The sequence below is a fragment of the Podarcis erhardii genome (genome assembly GCF_964252035.2).
Source record: "Podarcis erhardii genome assembly, chromosome: 7".
Classification (NCBI taxonomy): Eukaryota; Metazoa; Chordata; class Lepidosauria; order Squamata; family Lacertidae; genus Podarcis; species Podarcis erhardii.
In genome coordinates, this window is record NC_138511.1 from 18677884 (window position 1) to 18695683 (window position 17800).

General features: G+C 46.9%; 1 protein-coding gene across 3 annotated transcripts in view; it reads right to left on the reverse strand.

Annotated features, from left to right (window-relative positions):
* TMEM201 (transmembrane protein 201) overlaps nucleotides 1–14195 on the reverse strand; it is a 44666-nt gene extending 30471 nt beyond the window's left edge. Inside the window, exons 1-2 of one of the 3 annotated variants that reach the window (XM_081870990.1) lie at nucleotides 13221–14195; nucleotides 2407–2527 (exon numbers count right to left, since the gene is read on the reverse strand). In XM_081870990.1, the coding sequence (XP_081727116.1) occupies nucleotides 2407–2527; nucleotides 13221–13336 (237 nt within the window). In that variant the 5' untranslated portion in view covers nucleotides 13337–14195. Of the gene's footprint in view, nucleotides 1–1654; nucleotides 2243–2406; nucleotides 2528–7562; nucleotides 7844–13220 lie in introns of those variants that run through there. The other 2 variants (XM_081870991.1, XM_081870992.1) reach the window with 2 other exon arrangements.
* Nucleotides 14196–17800: the final 3605 nt, after the last annotated feature.

Genomic DNA, 17800 nt, shown 5'->3' on the forward strand with positions numbered 1-17800 from the left:
TGATAGACTCGTATTCTGGGGAACCGGGTTCGCATCTCCGCTCCGCCAAATGCAGCTGCTGGGTGACCTTGGGCCAGTCACACTTCTTTGAAATCTCTCAGCCCCACTCACCTCACAGAGTGTTTGTTGTGGGGGAGGAAGGGAAAGGAGAATGTTAGCCGCTTTGAGACTCCTTAAAGGGAGTGAAAGGCGGGATATCAAATCCAAACTCCTCCTCTTCTTCTTCTTCAAGTGGGGAGTGCACCACTGCACCGCTTATGGGCTTTCCATAGGCACCTGGTTAGCCACTTTGAGGATGCTGGACTAGATGGGCCTTCTGATCTGATGATCCAGTAGGGATCTTTCAAAGTCAATTCATAAGAGTAACTGGGGCATTTGGTTTCATGAGTCTCGCCAACCGGAGGACCTCTGGGAAAACTGGCGAGATCCAATTAAGGCAGAACTGAGTGAGAGGGCAACAGTCCGCTTCTCTTGTATGGAAGATTGATAAAAATTGTACCAGAGTTTATTCGAGGAACCAATTTACAGTAAAGTGTGAAGTACGGATGGGTTTTATTTCATAAAAAGTATACAGTATTATTCCTCTTGATTGTAAAAAAACACACCCAGAGAGATTAAAAGTGGTTTACAAAATGAAAAACACAATGAAATGATCCATCAAAAGCAACTATTTAAAATCTTCAAAAATAATTATCTTGTGCCTCCTCCTTGAGAGGTCCAGAGTGTGGCAACACGAGAATGGGCCTTCTTGGCAGTGGCTTCCCGTCTGTGGAATGCTCTTCCCTGGGAAGTTCGCCTGGCGCCTTCATTATACACCTTTAGGCACCAGGCAAAAACATTGCTTTTTAACCAGGCCCTTTGTTGATCTGATTTACACCCTATGCCCTTTTAAAATGTGTTGGGGTTTTTTTTGTGGGGAGGGGCTATTGGGTTGTTGTTTTATTTTTATAATGTATTTTGTGGTTTTATATCTTGGTTTTATTCTTTAAACTACCCTGAGACCCCCGGGTATAGGGAGATATATAAATCCAATAAAGAACAATAATTAATAATTAAAATCAACAATAACCTAAAATCCAGATTTTAGGAAGGTAAAATCATGTCTGGGTAGGCTGGCCTAAACAAAAACCATTTTAGCAGGCACCTAAAAGAGTGCAGTGAAGGCGCCTCCCTGGTTTCAATAGGCAGGGAGTTCCAAAGTGTGGGTGTTGCCACGCTAAAGGATGGGTGGGGTCAGGTGAACTCACAGGTAAACTGGTCTGAAGCTGTTAAGTTACCTACTATGCCCAGTGCCATCTGATTCTCATTCAATGCTCACTCCAAATCTACCCCACTTACCTTAATGTTCCACACCGCAAAAATATCTCCTCCCTTCAATCCTAAAGGTGGTTCATTCGTTACACCAACTTTTGCTTTTAAGCTCCCACCCTCGACCTCTGCCAGTAAATTCTACCAACGGGGACATACACCCAAAAAATCAGAAGCCCACACCCTAACAACTCAGAAGCAGGGCCTTTGTTGTGGTTGCCCCTGTTCTGTGGAACAGCAGCCCTGCTGCAATACAGCAGGCAGCCACAATCTGTACTTCCCAGAAACAACCCAATTACATTTTTGCTTTGACAAGCTTTTCCAGCTGCGTGAAAAGGTCTCTTGCCTTAAGGTGTTCAAACTGTATTGCGTATCTTCAGTGCCAGTCGTTACCCGTCAGCCTTGCCTACCTCACAGGGATGCTGTGAGGATGAAACAAGAGATGGGGAGAAGTGTGTGTGCACCACCTTGAGCTCCTCTCAGGAGAAAAAAGGTGGGATATAAATGTAATGAAATTAAGATAGATAGATAGATGATAGATAGATAGATGATAGATAGATATACGTAAAAGGGGATTCATAAATTGATACACACCAATATCGAACAGACATATATGCACATGGGTTGGCACCGGGTTTGTACCCAAGGCTAGCCCCACCCAAGAGCATACCCATTGAAAGCAATGACCACGACTAACTTAGGGCCATTAATTTCCATGGGTCTACTCTGGAGCAGAACTTAGGCCACATTCACACCATATATTTAAAGCACTATTACTGCACTTTAACAGTCATGCCCCCCTAGGCAAAAAATCCTGGGAACTGCCGTTTGTTAAGGGTGCTTAAGAGACCCTATTTTCCTCACAGTTATAATTCCCAGAATGCTGGGAATTGTAGCTCCATGAGGGGAACAGGAGACCTAACTGCTCTCAGCACATTTAACAAACTATATTAAAAAATTGGGGGTGGGGAGCCATGACGGTTTAAAGTGGTATCATAGCGCTTTGAACACATGATGTGAATGTGGCCTCAGTTGGAGGCAACCCAGCCATTTCATCTCGTCATAGAGGCTTTACGTGGCGCCCCTCCTGAAACATACCTCTTGGAAGCCATTGTACTGCTCGCAGTTGGGGCAATCCCAACAGTTCCGGTTCCCGTACGGAACCACGGTGTCCTGGTTGCAGAACCAGCAATTCACGGTCATGTGGGTGGGTTTCTTCCTGTGGGGAACAGCATCAAAAAAAAGTTTACATCACACTGGGCCCTGGGAGGAGGAGGCCCAATGTGACACATTTCAGGCAGGCAAAAACATAGCAAGGAAGTTATGAAGCAGGGTTCTGGAGAGATTCCCGAGGGCCGGGTCAGAGCAGCCTGGAGGGCCACAATAGTCTTCTTGGCCTGAGATTCCCCACCCCTGGCAGATTTAAGGCTGTGTGGAGATAAACTTTCGAACCAAAGCATGTTTTGAGAAGAGCGTGGAATGTATAAGGGCTTTGGAATGACGCAGTTAAAAGTGCTGTCGCCATATTGGGAAGTTCTGTCGGAGGACTTAAGTCTGAGAGGAGAAATAGAGCTGTTTTTATATTGTGGGTGAAACTCCTCAGTGGGACTTAAGAACGACAGTTCTGTAATTAATGATGGAAAGAGCGCTGTTATCTATGAAGGCGATGATATATGGAAACCATCTCGATTTGAGGATTGGAAGAACGGAAAAATTCACACAGGATTATTATTGGTGTTTATCGGCTTAAGGAGACTATCAGAAGAGATCATAAAGAAAAAAGAGAAAATATATGAAAAAGAGGTGATGTGGAAACAGCAAGATAAGACTGGATAGAATTATGAACTTTGTTTGGACTGATTTGGACATTAACACAGTAGCAAGAAGATGATCAGAATCCCCCTTCGGATCTTGAAATATGGGTCCCCTCAACAAAATTTAAAATTCGGCTTTGTAATTCAGAATTTATGTGATGTGATTTGATTTGATTTGATTGGCCGGTTAATAAAAATTATTTTTTTTTAAAAAAAGAGATTCCCCACCCCTGGCTTAGAGAATCATATAATAATACCCGCGGTTTGATATACTCTTTTTATACACTTGTTTATATGCAAATTAGGCCAAACCCAGCTACATTCTCCTTAAACAGACCTAAAGTTACTCATGGCCATTAACCAAAAGCTAGTCCTCCTCAGAGTAGACCCATCTTAAAGTTAAGAGGCATGACTAACTTGGGTTCCTTATTTTCCAATGGGCCTACTCTGAGTAGGACTTAGTTAAGATACAAACTTTTATTTCCTGCTTAAAGGTACGCTGTTGATGTTTTGCTTTTTTAACAGCGGGAATTGCTTTAGGCCCGCCTGGCGTGGGAAGAAAGTGAGATCAAAGTTTTTTATAATAATAATAATAATAATAATAATAATAATAATAATAATAATAATAATGGTTGCCTAGCAACCGCAAGACACTGCCTTCTAATCACTTCCTGCAGGCTTTCAAAGGTCATGTCCTGTGGTTGCTAGGCAACCTCAATTTGCTTCAACCTCCACCATGGTACACAGCAAACACAGGGCATCCCTTTGAGCATCAGCAAGCAGTTAGAAGACCTCAACTTCTAGGGTTACCGAAGCAAGCACCTTGCGGTTGCTTGGCATACCCCCAGAAACGTTTGCAGGTTGACCTAGAAGCAATTTGGGAAAGTACTGCAACCACAAGATCCTCCCACCTCTCTTTAGCAGGCAACAGACCAAATTTTTCCCTTTCCCACCAAAAAGGAAAAATAAGATGGAGACCCAGAAAATGGAAAAGCCGGAGATGTCCAATCCAGGGAGGACTGGAGCCCATGGCTGGGATTTCCCCATCATATTTTTCTGGGAAGGGAAGAATTTGCTGCCCGAAGCCAGAGGAGAGCTTAACGGGGCAGCTGTAAACATTAAATGTGCAGAGCCACAAGTGAAAAGCAGAACTTCAATAGAAAAGGATTGCCTGTCTGTGGACTGGAATGAAACACTTGCCATCAAAATGAGCAGCTGTTGGGGCTTAACCCTTTTGGACAGAGGGAGAGTCATTTGCTTTGTTTTTTTTAAAAAAGATAAGCAAAAGTCTAAGAACAGGCTTTTGAAGACAGGCTTGTTCACACAGACATTCCCTTGCTCACTCAACCTGTTTTAATTGCTGTGTTGTTTCAAAATGACTTTTATACTGCATAATTTTACCTTGGATTGTTATACATATAATGGAATTTTTAAATTGCATATCTTAACTGTGAATGTTTATTTTTCGATGGGACTGTTTTAGTGTTCCTTTTAATTAGGTGCATTTATATTTTCATGTTTTAATGGGATTTCTTTTTTTAAACTTCGGGCCATGGTGCCTTGGTACTTGAAAAGTGCGCTTAGAAGCCTAGCTTGTGTGTGTGTATAATAATGATAAAGGTCTTTTATTTCACAGCAGCTGCAGAAGTGGGTGACTTGGCTCATGTGAACAAGCCATCTCAGAGAGGAGTACATTAAATTGTATTACATGGAGTCAGACAAGCTCTGTACTGTCTACACTGACTGGCAGCAACTCCCAAGGATTTCACCACCCCTACCTGAAGACGCCAAGGATTGAACCCAGGGACTTTCTGCATGCAAAGGAGATACTCTACCACTGACGACCAACTAACCATCAAAGACCTGACCTGGGATGAAAGCTACTCCCCCCTCGTTTAAGTAGGGGGCATGTGTTTTGTATTTGAGTCTGTGCATATGAAGAGCCATGCTGTGCAAAATAAAAATAAAAATTATGGGTGACCCAAATGCCAGTTAGTTATTGCATGAGCACAGCTTTCCTCTCTATAAACTCAAAGTGCTGCTAATGACTTATAAAGCCCAACACAGTTTAGGCCCAGTCTCTCAGGAGACCATATTCTCCCATATGAACCTGCCTGGGCTGTGTGACCTTCAGTACCACCACCCTTATGGGCAAACTTGGTGTAGATGTGGAAAAGGGCCTTCTCGGTGGCTGCTCCCAGACTCTGGAACTCCCTTCCTGGAGAAGCTTGACTGGCTCCCTCCTTGTTGTCCTTCGACTGGCAGGTGAAGACTGTCTCATTCCGAAAGGCCTTTGGGAATTGACTGGTTTTAAAGGAAAGGGCTTTTAATAGTGCTGTGCTGTTTTCATTGTATTTTAATAGATTTATTTTCTTTATATATTTTAAAAATTTTATTAGAGATCAATTACTTTTATCTTTTATATTCTTCTAGCTTTCTGTTTTGACCTCTCATGAAGAGAAGCCTCAGATTATGATTGCAGGGTCCAGGTCAGTTCATAATCTTGTGTTTAAAGCATATTACATTTTCTAAAAAGCTGCCATCTAGTTGCTCCCACCCTAAGTGTGTCAGCGGCCAAGGTATTCCCCAAAGCATCTTCACTATGTTTCTTCAGCCGCCAGGCAAAAAACATTCCTTTTCTCCTAGGCCTTTGGCTAATTAAACAATCTATGGCCTTTTAAACTGTGTGTGCAGGATGGGATGGTATTGTTTTTGTTTGTTACTACGTTATATATTTTTGTGTTTTTACATTGTAAAGCACCCTGTGATCCTCAGATGAAGGGCGGTGCAAAATTATCATTATTATTATCATCATCATCTCCATGTTGTTTTATTCTGCGTCAGTCGCCTTGAGTCCCGATCTGGGTGGAAAGCAGGATATAAATAAATACAACAACAGTAGTAGCAATAATATAGTGCCAGGTATCACTCCAGGCAAAACAAGACTTCAAATTCCGCCAAGCACAGCTGCCCGAGATGGGAATTCCGCTCCCCTTACCCAACACACCTCTCCACCATCTGTTTCCACATGACTTCAGCACAAGGGCTCCTTTGAACTACAGCTGTCGGAAGCACCACAGAGCACAAAGGCCCAGCTGATGCAAACAGGGGCCAAAGGAACGCTTGGGACACCCATCTGCTGCAATGCAAGCCAAGCATACCTCCTGCCTGGGCTCATGTCCTCAACCAGCAGGCTTGGACCTCACAAACCCTTCTTTCTTGGAATTAATTAACATACTATTTTCATTAAGGCGCACAGAATTGTAGAGTTGGGAGGGATCCCAAGGGTCATCTAGTCCAACTCCCAGCAATGCAGGAGTCACAAATAACGGATCCCTTTTTGCCACAGCAGGCATTGTTTTAGAAGAGGTATTCTTCCTCCTCTCCCTGAGACTCAGAGGAGAGAACACCTGTGTGTGTGTGTGTGTGTGTGTGTGTGTGTGTTGCACACTCTCTCCTAACCTTTCTTTAGAATCTGGCAACCAATCTATCAGAAGGGGGCACCTTTTAGCATCAGTAACAATAATCCACTTAATTTACCAAAACTATTTTTAAAACTTATTTTAAGAAGGGCTAAAAGTGTATGTGTATATATATGTGTATATATTCACACCTCTTAACCCTGAGCTTTTGACACACGTAATGTCCACTTTTAGGACCCACCTTATTTTTGCAATCGCAAGTTGTTTTTAACTGTTTTTAACACTGTGTTTAAATTGGGGTCTTAGGGCACTTAATGAATATTATATATTCATGGTAACTCGGGTTACAGATGCTTCAGGTTACATACGCTTCAGGCTACAGACTCTGCTAACCCAGAAACACGGGTTAAGATCTTTGCTTCAGGATGAGAACAGAAATTGTGCAGCGGCAGCAGGAGGCCCCATTAGCTAAAGTGGTGCTTCAGGTTAAGAACAGTTTCAGGTTAAGAATGGACCTCCAGAACAAATTAAGTTCTTAACCCGAGGTACCACTGTACACTGCTGGACTCCAATGCTCATCAGCTCCAGCCGGAATGGATAATGGTCAGGTCCGGTGATCTAAATTCGCCCAGTACACTTTGCACCTGGCTACCAGATGCCTGGGTGGCACCTGACGTCTCCCCCACCTGGAGGTGCATGCCTGGGGATCCTTGCAGCGTGACTATTTTCAGACACATCCTGTGGAATTCTATCCATTATATTTTATCTGCACAATCAGAATGAATTTCAGGAACCCCAAAGTCGCATGGGGTAAAATTACTTTCAAGCCATCTGGCCCAAAAAGGGCAACTAGGCGTTCCATTTTGGTTGACTGTAACCCTGGTTTAAGAAGCCATTTGGTGCTTAGCTCATATATCTGAGTTTCTAACACTGCTCTGGGCTGATGCAAAAGTGGAGTCTGACAACATCTAGAAGGCACCGCAACAGCAAAATCCAGGACAGCGGTAGCCAATCTTACTGGATTCTACATGAAAGCTGTCTGAGAAATGGCTTTTCTTCGTCACAAACAGTAGAGAGCAACAAACAGGCCAAATCAAGAGTTTCCAACGAGGTCAAGCCTTATCAGCCACTCTGGCTCCAGATGCCCCTACTCAGCTCTCTTGTGCCTTCTGCTTCCTCAAATGAAGGGTGTATGGCAATCCTTTCATTTCAGACAAGCGTGGAGATTTCCTCAGCTTGTGCCTTTCTCAGACGAAGAAGCGATAATCTCGTAGCACTATTTCCGTGATCCTACTCTGTCTGGGGCCACAGACGCGTTAAGAACGAAAACAATGCTGTTTTAGATCAAGAAAACGCAGAAGGGGGTGGCTGGTCTGAACAAGATGGAGATTATCAGGCAAATCACAGGCCCTGCAAATCCGTCTGCTCAAGCATTGTGTCCAGGAGAGGGCAAGAAATTCAAGAGCATTGCATAGCGTTTACTACACTCCTCCATCTGTTACCAGCACATGGGGTTCAGAGGTATGCTGCCTTTGTATATGGAGGTTCTATTTCATCAATATAAGCAATAGCCATTGATAGACTGATGCCTCACGTTCTTTTTTCTTTGAAGCTGAAGTCAGCACCCCCTCCCCAGCAAACCACATATCTTAGAACAAGGAAGGGAAAACTTTTTTCCAGCCTGAGGGCCACATTCCCTTGTTAGTAACCTTCTGGGGGCCACATGCAAGAGGCAGAGGTGAGCAGTTAAGGGATGCAACGCTTCCCTTTGCAAAGTAAGCTTATATTCCAGTCATGCAAAAGCCAGAGAGCTACACACACTCATTTTTATAACCAGAAAAGCAATGAGTTTTATCACAATTCAAGGACACTCTGCAGAAAGGCAAAGGCACTGATAAAAGACACATTAAACTCTTATCTGGGGAAAGCTGCTTGCCCCACAAACGGCATTCCAAAGTTACTCAAAACTACGAAGCTTGGGCCACAAAGCTCAAGCAGGGAGCCAAAATTTAAGGACCAGAACATAGAAGTTCAATGAAAACCCTACTAACTTGCAGGCAGCGTAGATGAAGAGTAACAAGGTCAGACGTATCCTGGATAGGGAAAATGTACTGCAGAGCCATGAAGCTCAATGGGGGTCCTTGGAGAAATCAGGCTGTCACTGTCTTAGTCTACCTGAAAAGGCTGTTGGGAGGTAACCTTTCCTTGCCAGAATCAGCTACACTCAGAGGAGAGTATCCACTGCACCTCTGCGTGTCCAAAATAACAATTCATGGAGAAATACACGGAAACATATTTTTCCAAATTTAAGAGGCAAGAGTAACATGATTCCAGAAATGGTTGTTGTTTTTTTTAAATCGGGGATGGGGTGCATTTTAAGGATTAAAACTTTGGGGGCCACTGTTGCAGTGCAAGACAGCAGTTATTAACTTGCCAAAAATAAAAAAATTAAAAGGGCAGTGGACATTTTAAAATGTTCTTCCCAAGTTCTGCTCAGGTCGTGTCCGGTCATCATGACCCCTGGAGGAAAATGGAGAAAAGCGGCTATACAAGACCTCCTCCCCAAACGAAATGCATTCCTCACATTCCACCAGAGAGACATTCTCAAGGCTGATCCTTTGCCTGCAACGGATGAAAAAAACCTATTCACTCATTTTGCCTGCCTCCTCTAATCATTCTCCCTAGTCAAACAACAGGAATGTTAACGCTCACCTGCAGCATCTGCTTCAGACTCAAAACAAAATAAGCTCTGCTTTGCTGGAATTTTTTGAGATTTCCATGCAAGTCTCTGAGAGCCCAGGTTGGTGGCTAGTCCAGCATCATGTTCTCACAGCGGCCAACCAGATGCCTGTGAGAAACCAGCAAAAGCAGGACCCTAGCACAAGAGCCCTCTCCCCTCCAGTTTCCAGCAACTGGCATTCAAAAACACTACCCCTGACTGTGGACACACAGCCCAGCCATCGTGGCTAACAATCAATGGACCTCCTTTTGAGTAGACGGAAGGAAGAACCTCATTCACTGCTCTCCCTTTCAGCCTCCAACCTACCTATGCTACCATCCCACCGTACAGGGCTGTTGTAAAGCATGTAATCTATCATGTATGCAAAGGGTGGCCCCTCCAGGTCGCATGATCTGGTCCTCAGACCCCCCCCCCTCCCCAAAGTCAGAATCCTCATGAGCCTTGCTCTGCACCCTCCTCAAGTGTTCTTGCCTGGCTGGATTGTGGCCTTGAACTCTGATTTTGCCTGCCTGGATGGAGGATCAGGAGAGGTGTGTTTAGAGAAACAAGACCGCTGGATGGAAGGGGAGGAAATTACATTAGTTGCCATACTAGGATGTGAGCCTCAGAAGGGGAATATGGCCCTTGGGAACGCGAGGAAATAATTATTATCTTATGATTTACTAGCTTCCTCGAGTGCTGACACCTCCACCATGGGAAGCAATGACAGCTGAATTAGCACAGGACCAACACAGGTTCATGACAATAACATCTTTAAAATGCACAGACCCAAACTGTTCTCAGGGGGCACTTTATTCAATTAGAAACATGCAACTGCAGAGGATGTGGCTTTAAATAATGTGTTTCCACACAGAGAGAGAAGGGATCACTACATGTCAAGGGAGGAACGTGGGTGGCGCTGTCGGTTAAACCACAGAGCCTAGGACTTGCCGATCAGAAGGTCGGTGTTTCGAATCCCCGTGACTGGGTGAGCTCCCATTATTGCTCGGTCCCTGCTCCTGCCAACCTAGCAGTTCGAAAGCACATCAGAGTGCAAGTAGATAAATAGGTACTGCTCCGGCGGGAAGGTAAATGGTGTTTCCGTGCGCTGCTTTGGTTTGCCAGAAGCGGTTTAGTCATGCTGGCCACATGACCCGGAAGCTGTACACCGGCTCCCTTGGCCAATAAAGCGAGATGAGCGCCGCAACCCCAGTCGGCCACGACTGGACATAATGGTCAGGGGTCCCTTTACCTTAACACAGAGAGAATGCAAACCAGTAGAAGAGACTCCCTTGGAAGGTGGTGGACTTTCCTTCAATGGAGGCTTTTAAACAGAGGTTGGATGGATTCTTTAGCTGCGATTTCTGCATTGCAAGGGGCTGACCTAGATGAACCTTGGGGTACACCTTCCAACTCTACAATCTATAAAAACCAAAACCTGACTTGGTTCCATTGAACTGGAAAGCACATTTCAATCTTACACCACATCTTACGTACGGATGTGTGTGTGTGAGAAAGTGTTCTACTTTCCTCCTACCACCCCATGCATCTGTATACATTCTCACCTTGGGATTCTAGGACTGGAAGAAGGCAAGCCCAGAACAGCAACTCATACAGAAGCAAAACCCTTGAGAGAAAGGACACTTTGCCATAGCTCTGCAACTGGGAGTGACTGACTGACTGAAGCCTATCTAGTTCAGAAACAGCAGAATTACCAAGTCAGCTTTCACTGGAGTTCAAAGCAGGCCACTCTCTAAACTGTTTTATTTATTTACAACATTTGTGTGTCACCCCATAACGTGAAGTTCTTTAGGAAACTTTCAAGGGCATAATACTCATTTCAGACTCATCAACTTCTTTCTCAAGGCACACAGTTTGAGAATCGCAGTCCTTATGGGATCAGCAAGCTTGTGTTTACCTGGGCAGTTTCTTATGTCCACAGTGATCCACAGAAGCAAAATGTATCCAAAGCATCCAACGGTTGGGCCGGGCTTTTGCCAACCTGACACCCTCCAGTGTTAGAAATCAGCCAGGCACCAGGTGTGTTTTGCTGCTAGGTCCAATTGTGACCATGTGCAGACAGATCTCTGGATGCCATGTTGGCGACTAACACCCAGTGGCGTAGCGTGGGTTATCAGCACCCGGGGCAAGGCAAGTAATTTGCGCCCTCTAACCCATGGATTTGCGCCCCCTAACCCGTGGATTTGCGCCCCCTAACCCGTGGATTTCCCTAACCCCCAGATGTTGCGCCCGGTGCGGCCGGCCCCCCCTGCACCCCCCACGCTACGCCACTGCTAACACCATCTTGCTGGCCTCTCCAACTTACCTGCTTTAAGAAGTTGGAAGAACTTATTTACTGCATTTATACCCCACCTTTTTCTTCAAGGAGTACATGGTTCACTTAATCCCTACAACAGCCCTGTGAGGTAGGTTAAGGGGCTATGACTGGCCCAAGGTCACCCAGCGAGCTTCATGACTGAGAAGGGATTTGAACCTCATCTCCCAGGTCCTAGTCTGACACTCTAACCACTACACCACACTGGCTTCCTAGAGTCCTGCTGCTGTGTGACAGCTCTATAAATTACATAGGTAAGTAAATATGCGGAAAGCAAAATGTCACCTAGAGAAGGCTCTGAAATATTTCCCTTAAAGCTTGAATTTGTTTTAGTCTGGATTGTTTGATTTGATGTTTTAATGTCTTGTAAACCACCTTGAAATTTTTTTAAGATATAAAGTGGCATAGAAATGAAATTAATAAATAACAATTCACTGGAAAAAGGTGCCCAGACATTACATTGTGGTGACCACCACCCAAGTTTAAGGTGCTATTTGGCGATTAGCTTATATATCTGAGTTTCCAAGACTGCCTCCAGCCTCAGCCAGCATCGCCAACAGGCTGGGATGATGTGAGTTGTAGTCCCAAGCATCTCAAGGACCACAGAAGGCTGGTTTAGACCCAACTTTTAAGCAGGCTTTCAAGATGCACAGCCAAGCTTATATATGACAGTTTCTAACACTGTACTGGATATGGAACAAAGCTGAGAGAACATGGATACTGTAAGGTCACTTCTTGTGCTCAACAACCAATATTTGGGCAGGATTCCCTGAATCACAACTCGGGTCCAAATCCACTGAGCAACACAGGACCGTGTAAATTTCAATATACAATCAGTATGGCTAGGAAGGGCTGAAACCCTAGAAAGCTGCTCGGAATCACAGTAGAAGAATACTGAGCGAGACGGACAAAGGGTCTGACTCAAGGCAGCTTTTATGCAGCACCACGAAGACTAGAATCTTGCTCTGTTTTGGGGGGAGGGCCTTGAGCGGAGTGGTAAGAGTATCTCTCTGCCTTGCACGCAGAAGATCCCACGTTTAATCCCCAACGGATTCTCCAGGTAGGGCGTGGAGAGACACCTGCCAGTCCGTGCTGACAACACTAAGATAGGTAGGTTGTCAGTTCCGCCTCAATTAAAAGACATCTTTCGCCTTTCATCACTGTAAAACTTTTGTGGTCATTTTTTAATAAAGCTAACTCGGCATTCATTGAAACCCGTTCGGATGGCACGCTTCTCTACAGGCGGTTCGTGACTCCGGAAGGGGGCGGGACTTCACCTCCCCCTCCAAGAAAAAAAAACCGGACATTTAAAAAAATATTCCTCTCTCCCAAAAAGAAACAAGAGAAGCAAAGAGGCGGGAGGAAAGACTCGCCCTCCCGCAGGAAGATCCCGGCAGTTCAAATCGAAGGGAGGCGAGTCTCAAGCATGGTCGCTCCCCTTCCGAAGGCTTAAGGCGGCAACCCCGCCCAGCTTGCCTGGCTTGGGCCTCCCAAAGCATGCTCGCCTCCTGAAGGCAGCTTAATCCGCGCGGCGGATCTTTTATATTATATTATCTTTTGTATTACTGCCTCGATCGCAATTCCACGGGACATGTAGGCATTTAAAACAAAGCACAGCTTACCTCCGGGCGATTTTGTACAGCAGGACTCCGCCGGCAGCGGCGCACACAGTCACCCCCAGGCCCCCGGCCAGGCCGGCGGTGGGGCAGCCGGCCAGCAGCGCGCCGACTCCCTCCATGGCCGCTGGGCTCTGCGGGAGAAAAGGCTCAGGGAGGAGGAGGGAAGGGGAACTGAAAAGGGAGCGGGGGGGGGGGGAGTAAACGGAATTGCAACGACCGCTGCTCGGATTCCTCGTGCGAGGGGGCGGTCGCGAAAGGAGAAGGAGGAAAAAAAATAATAAAAGGCTGTTTCCACCGCGCGCTCAGCAAAGAAAGAACGGCGCCTCCACTTAGAACGCGTCGAAGGGGAGCGTTCTTAGAACGTTCAGTTGCAGCTTTCGGAGCGCGAGGAGGAGGAGGAGGAGGAGAGAAGCGCCGGATGCGGATTGGAATGCTCGGCCGAGCCTTTCGGAACGCTGAGTAACGAGCAGCCTCTTTAGAACGCGGAGTGTCCAATTGCGCGCCCGGCTCCCTTTCTCACCTCCACGCCTCACTCCCCCGCCCCCCCCCCCGCGGCGCCCTCTGCTCCAACGCTTTGAAGAATCAGAAGAAAGCGCGCCCGCGCGTGGCAGAGCAAATCCAGAAAAAGCGCCAAAGGCGGAACGCGTTGATCGAGAGCGTTACCCCCCGCCCGGTTCAGTAGACACAGCGGGCAATTGGAGCGGTTCCTTTTCTCCTCCCCTCTTTCTATAAAGCGGTATGACCTTCCCTCCACTGCCGCCGCCGCTCCTCCTCTTCCAGGAGGCACCGATCCGCCCCCTTCTCGCATGTACCCGCCGCTGGCTGCCTCGCCTTCCAATCACCGGCACGAGGCGTGGGTAAGCATGGCTGGAGGCGGCGCGGGGAAGGAAAAAAGAATCCGAGGCGGCGATCCTTTTACGCACGCTTTCCTCCTTTGGGAGTAAGCGCTGCTGAACGCAGCACGTGGCTGTGGAAGTGGGAGCTTTGCACACGCGCGCACCCAAACGATTCAGGGTACGGAGCGCCGTGCACACCGAAGCACTGCTCACCGCATTGTGGAATAATGACGAAAATAAGCAAACCTTTTATGTGTTCACGCAGAGTGGCGTCAAAAATCAAGCGGATCGCCCTTTATTTATCTTTTTTTTAAAAAAAGCTTGAGCAGCTCAGTCTAATAAATTCTAAAAGGAAGCAAGAGACTTCCACGCCCCCGGCTGGCAAATCGAAAATATCCGTCACGACTCACGCCTTTGAAATGCTTGATCCGTGCTTGTGGCAGGACCTCGGAGGAAGCGAGACCCCGTTTTTAAAGCTGGCTTTTCGTGCTTGGAAAAACTCCCCTCCTCTCAAAAGCTGATTCACGCGCGCAGGCTGGCACGATGCTGGCCTTTCACGCGGCGGCGGCGAGCACGAGTCGCCCACCTTTTCAGTCCACGACTCCCTCGCTGTAACGCGGAGTCGAGGCAACCGGGAAGGAGAGAAAAAAGTAGATCGTGGGAATGACTCATAGGGGTTGTAGGCTCCCCGCACACTCAGGAGTTAGGAAATGCTGTGGGCTGCATCCCTCCTACTCAGATGAGACCCATTGAAATGAATGGACCCAAGTTAGTCATGTGCATTAACTTTAGTGGGTCTACTCTAAGTAGGACTAGCATTGGCTTATAAGGCTTTGCTGAAAGGTTCCTAGGACAGGAATAACCTGTCAAATTAACAAATTTCATTGGGTCTACTCTGAGATAAAGTTAGCTGGGCCCTTTTGTATACAGTGGTACCTCTGGATACGAACGGGATCCGTTCCAGAGCCCTGTTCACATCCAGAAGCAAATGTAACTAGTGATGGCACGTCTGCGTGTGTCACTTTTCGCCGCTTCTGCGCATGATGTCATTTTGAGTGTTTGCACACGCGCGAGCGGCGAAACCTGGAAGTACTCCGTTACTTCTGGGTTGCCACGGAGCGCAACTCGAACGTGCTCAACATGAAGCATATTCAACCTGAGGTATGACTGTACATATTTACTTTATTTTTCCTGCTTATAATGAACTGAAACAGGGCTGCATTTCTGCAAGGGGAAGCTTTCAAGGGCTGGCTGAGACCCTATCTGCCTGCGGACTGTCTTGCCAGAGTGGTGCATGCTCTGGTTATCTCCCGCTTGGACTACTGCAATGCGCTCTACGTGGGGCTACCTTTGAAGGTGACTCGGAAACTACAACTAATCCAGAATGCGGCAGCTAGACTGGTGACTGGGGGCGGCCACCGAGACCATATAACACTGGTCTTGAAAGACCTACATTGGCTCCCAGTACATTTCCAAGCACAATTCAAAGTGTTGGTGCTGACCTTTAAAGCCCTAAACAGCCTCGGTCCAGTATACCTGAAGGAGCGTCTCCACCCCCATCATTCTGCCCAGATGCTGAGGTCCAGCACTGAGGGCCTTCTGGCGGTTCCCTCATTGCGGGAAGCAAAGCTACAGGGAACCAGGCAGAGGGCCTTCTCGGTAGTGGCGCCCGCCCTGTGGAACGCCCTTCCAGCAGATGTCAAAGCGATAAACAACTACCTGACATTCAGAAGACATCTTAAGGCAGCCCTGTTCAGGGAAGTTTTTAACGTGTGATATTTTACTGTATTATTGGTTTCCATGGAAGCCACCCAGAGTGGCTGGGGAGGCCCAGCCAGATGGGCGGGGTATAAATAATAATAATAAATAATAATAATAATAATAATAATAATAATTATAATTATCATGAAGTAGAGCAATTGCACAGAGGAGGGTGGGTGGGTCAAGAAAAAATAGATGCCCTTGCCACAACCTGACCCCCACCCAACTGACTACAGTGGTACCTTGGATTACATACGCTTCATGTTACATATGCTTCAGGTTACAGACTCCGCTAACCCAGAAATATTACCTCGGGTTAAGAACTTTGCTTCAGGATGAGAACAGAAATTGTACAGCGGTGGCTGGACACCAGAAAGAACTTTCTGACAGTAAGAGCTGTTTGACAGTGGAACAGACTCCCACAAGATGTGGTGGACTCTCCTTCCTTGGACGTTTTTAAAGCAGAGGTTGGGTGGTCATCTGTCATATATGATCTAGTTGAGATTCCTGCATTACAGGGGGTTGGACTAGAATGATTCTATGGATGTACACCTGTTCACCCACCCAGAGACCCATCATGTCTAGCACCTTGTTCCCAGTGGCACATCTGGGTGGCCACTGGGAGAAGCCCCGCAAGCAGGACCTCACCCCACCTAACAACTCTTCCCACCTGTGGTTCTCAACTGGTATTCAGAAGCATTTACTGCCTCTGGCAGTGGAGGTGAAACGCAGCCACCAGGGTGAGTAGCCATTGAGATCCTCCATATGAAGTCATTCAATCTTCTTTCAAAGCCGTCCAAGGGAGGCATCTAGAAAACCCACAAGAAGGGGATGGAGGCAACAGTCTGCTGTAAGCTCTTAGGCAAGATTTTATGCATTCTCCCCAACCCCAAACAGGATATATACCGTATTTTTTGTTCCATAAGGCGCACCTAGTTATTTTCTTGATCCCCCCCCCCCCCACGACCAAAGAAACCAAGACAGCGAGCGGGATCCATCCTGCTGGCTGTCTTGGCTTCCTCTTTAGCCACACGCAACATCTCCAGCCGGGAGAGGCTGCGCACGGTCTTGGCTTCGTTTTTAGCCACGGGGCTGGGGCGGGGGAAGCCCAAGCTTCCCCCAACCCTAGAACAGGTCCGGGAGCGGCGGCAAGGTTGCGAAGCCTTTGGACTGCAGCACGAGTTCCCGCTGCGCTCCAAAGGCTTCAGGTGGCTATCCCTGAAGCCTGGAGAGCGAGAGGGGTCGGTGCGCACTGACCCCTCTCGCACTCCAGGCTTCAGTGAAAGCAATGCGTAGCCTCCGGAGCGCGGAGGCTTCGCGTTGCTATCGCTGAAGCCAAGGAGCCTGCATTTGCTCCATAGGACGCACACACATTTCCCCTTAATTTTTGGAGGGGAAAAAGTGCATCCTATAGAGCGAAAAATACGATATTCCATGCAGTTTGGAATAACTGAATAAAAACTTAGGTGTGGGGAACCTTTGGCTCTTCCAGTGCTGCTGAGCGACAACTCCCATCAGCCCTGGCCAGCAAGGATGATGGGATTTTCAGTTCTGTGAAACCCAGAGGGGTATGTATTATACCTGTTAAGTGATTGGTGGGCCACTGAGCTCGCTCAGTCCTCGGTGAGCCATTTCTCTACACTTTTGAGTCCTCCACCTCCATTTTTTTTTTTTTTTGGACTTTCGCAAACTAATGTCTCGTTTCCCAGCCAGCCCTGTTTTGACTATAATCCAGTCCAGCTGAATTTGCTATTAGATGGGTGTGATGATGAAAATAACCCTGAACATGGGAGGGTTCCATCTAGCCATTACAAACACTATGGTGTGATAAAACGTTCCCTCCAGATGTTATAGGATTCCAGATCCCATCAATCCCTAGCTAGCAAGGCCAATGGTCAGGGATGATGGGAACTGTATTCCAGCAACACTCACAGGTTCCCCATCTCTGCTAAAGATGTTGGACTACAATGGCCAGAGATGACCTGG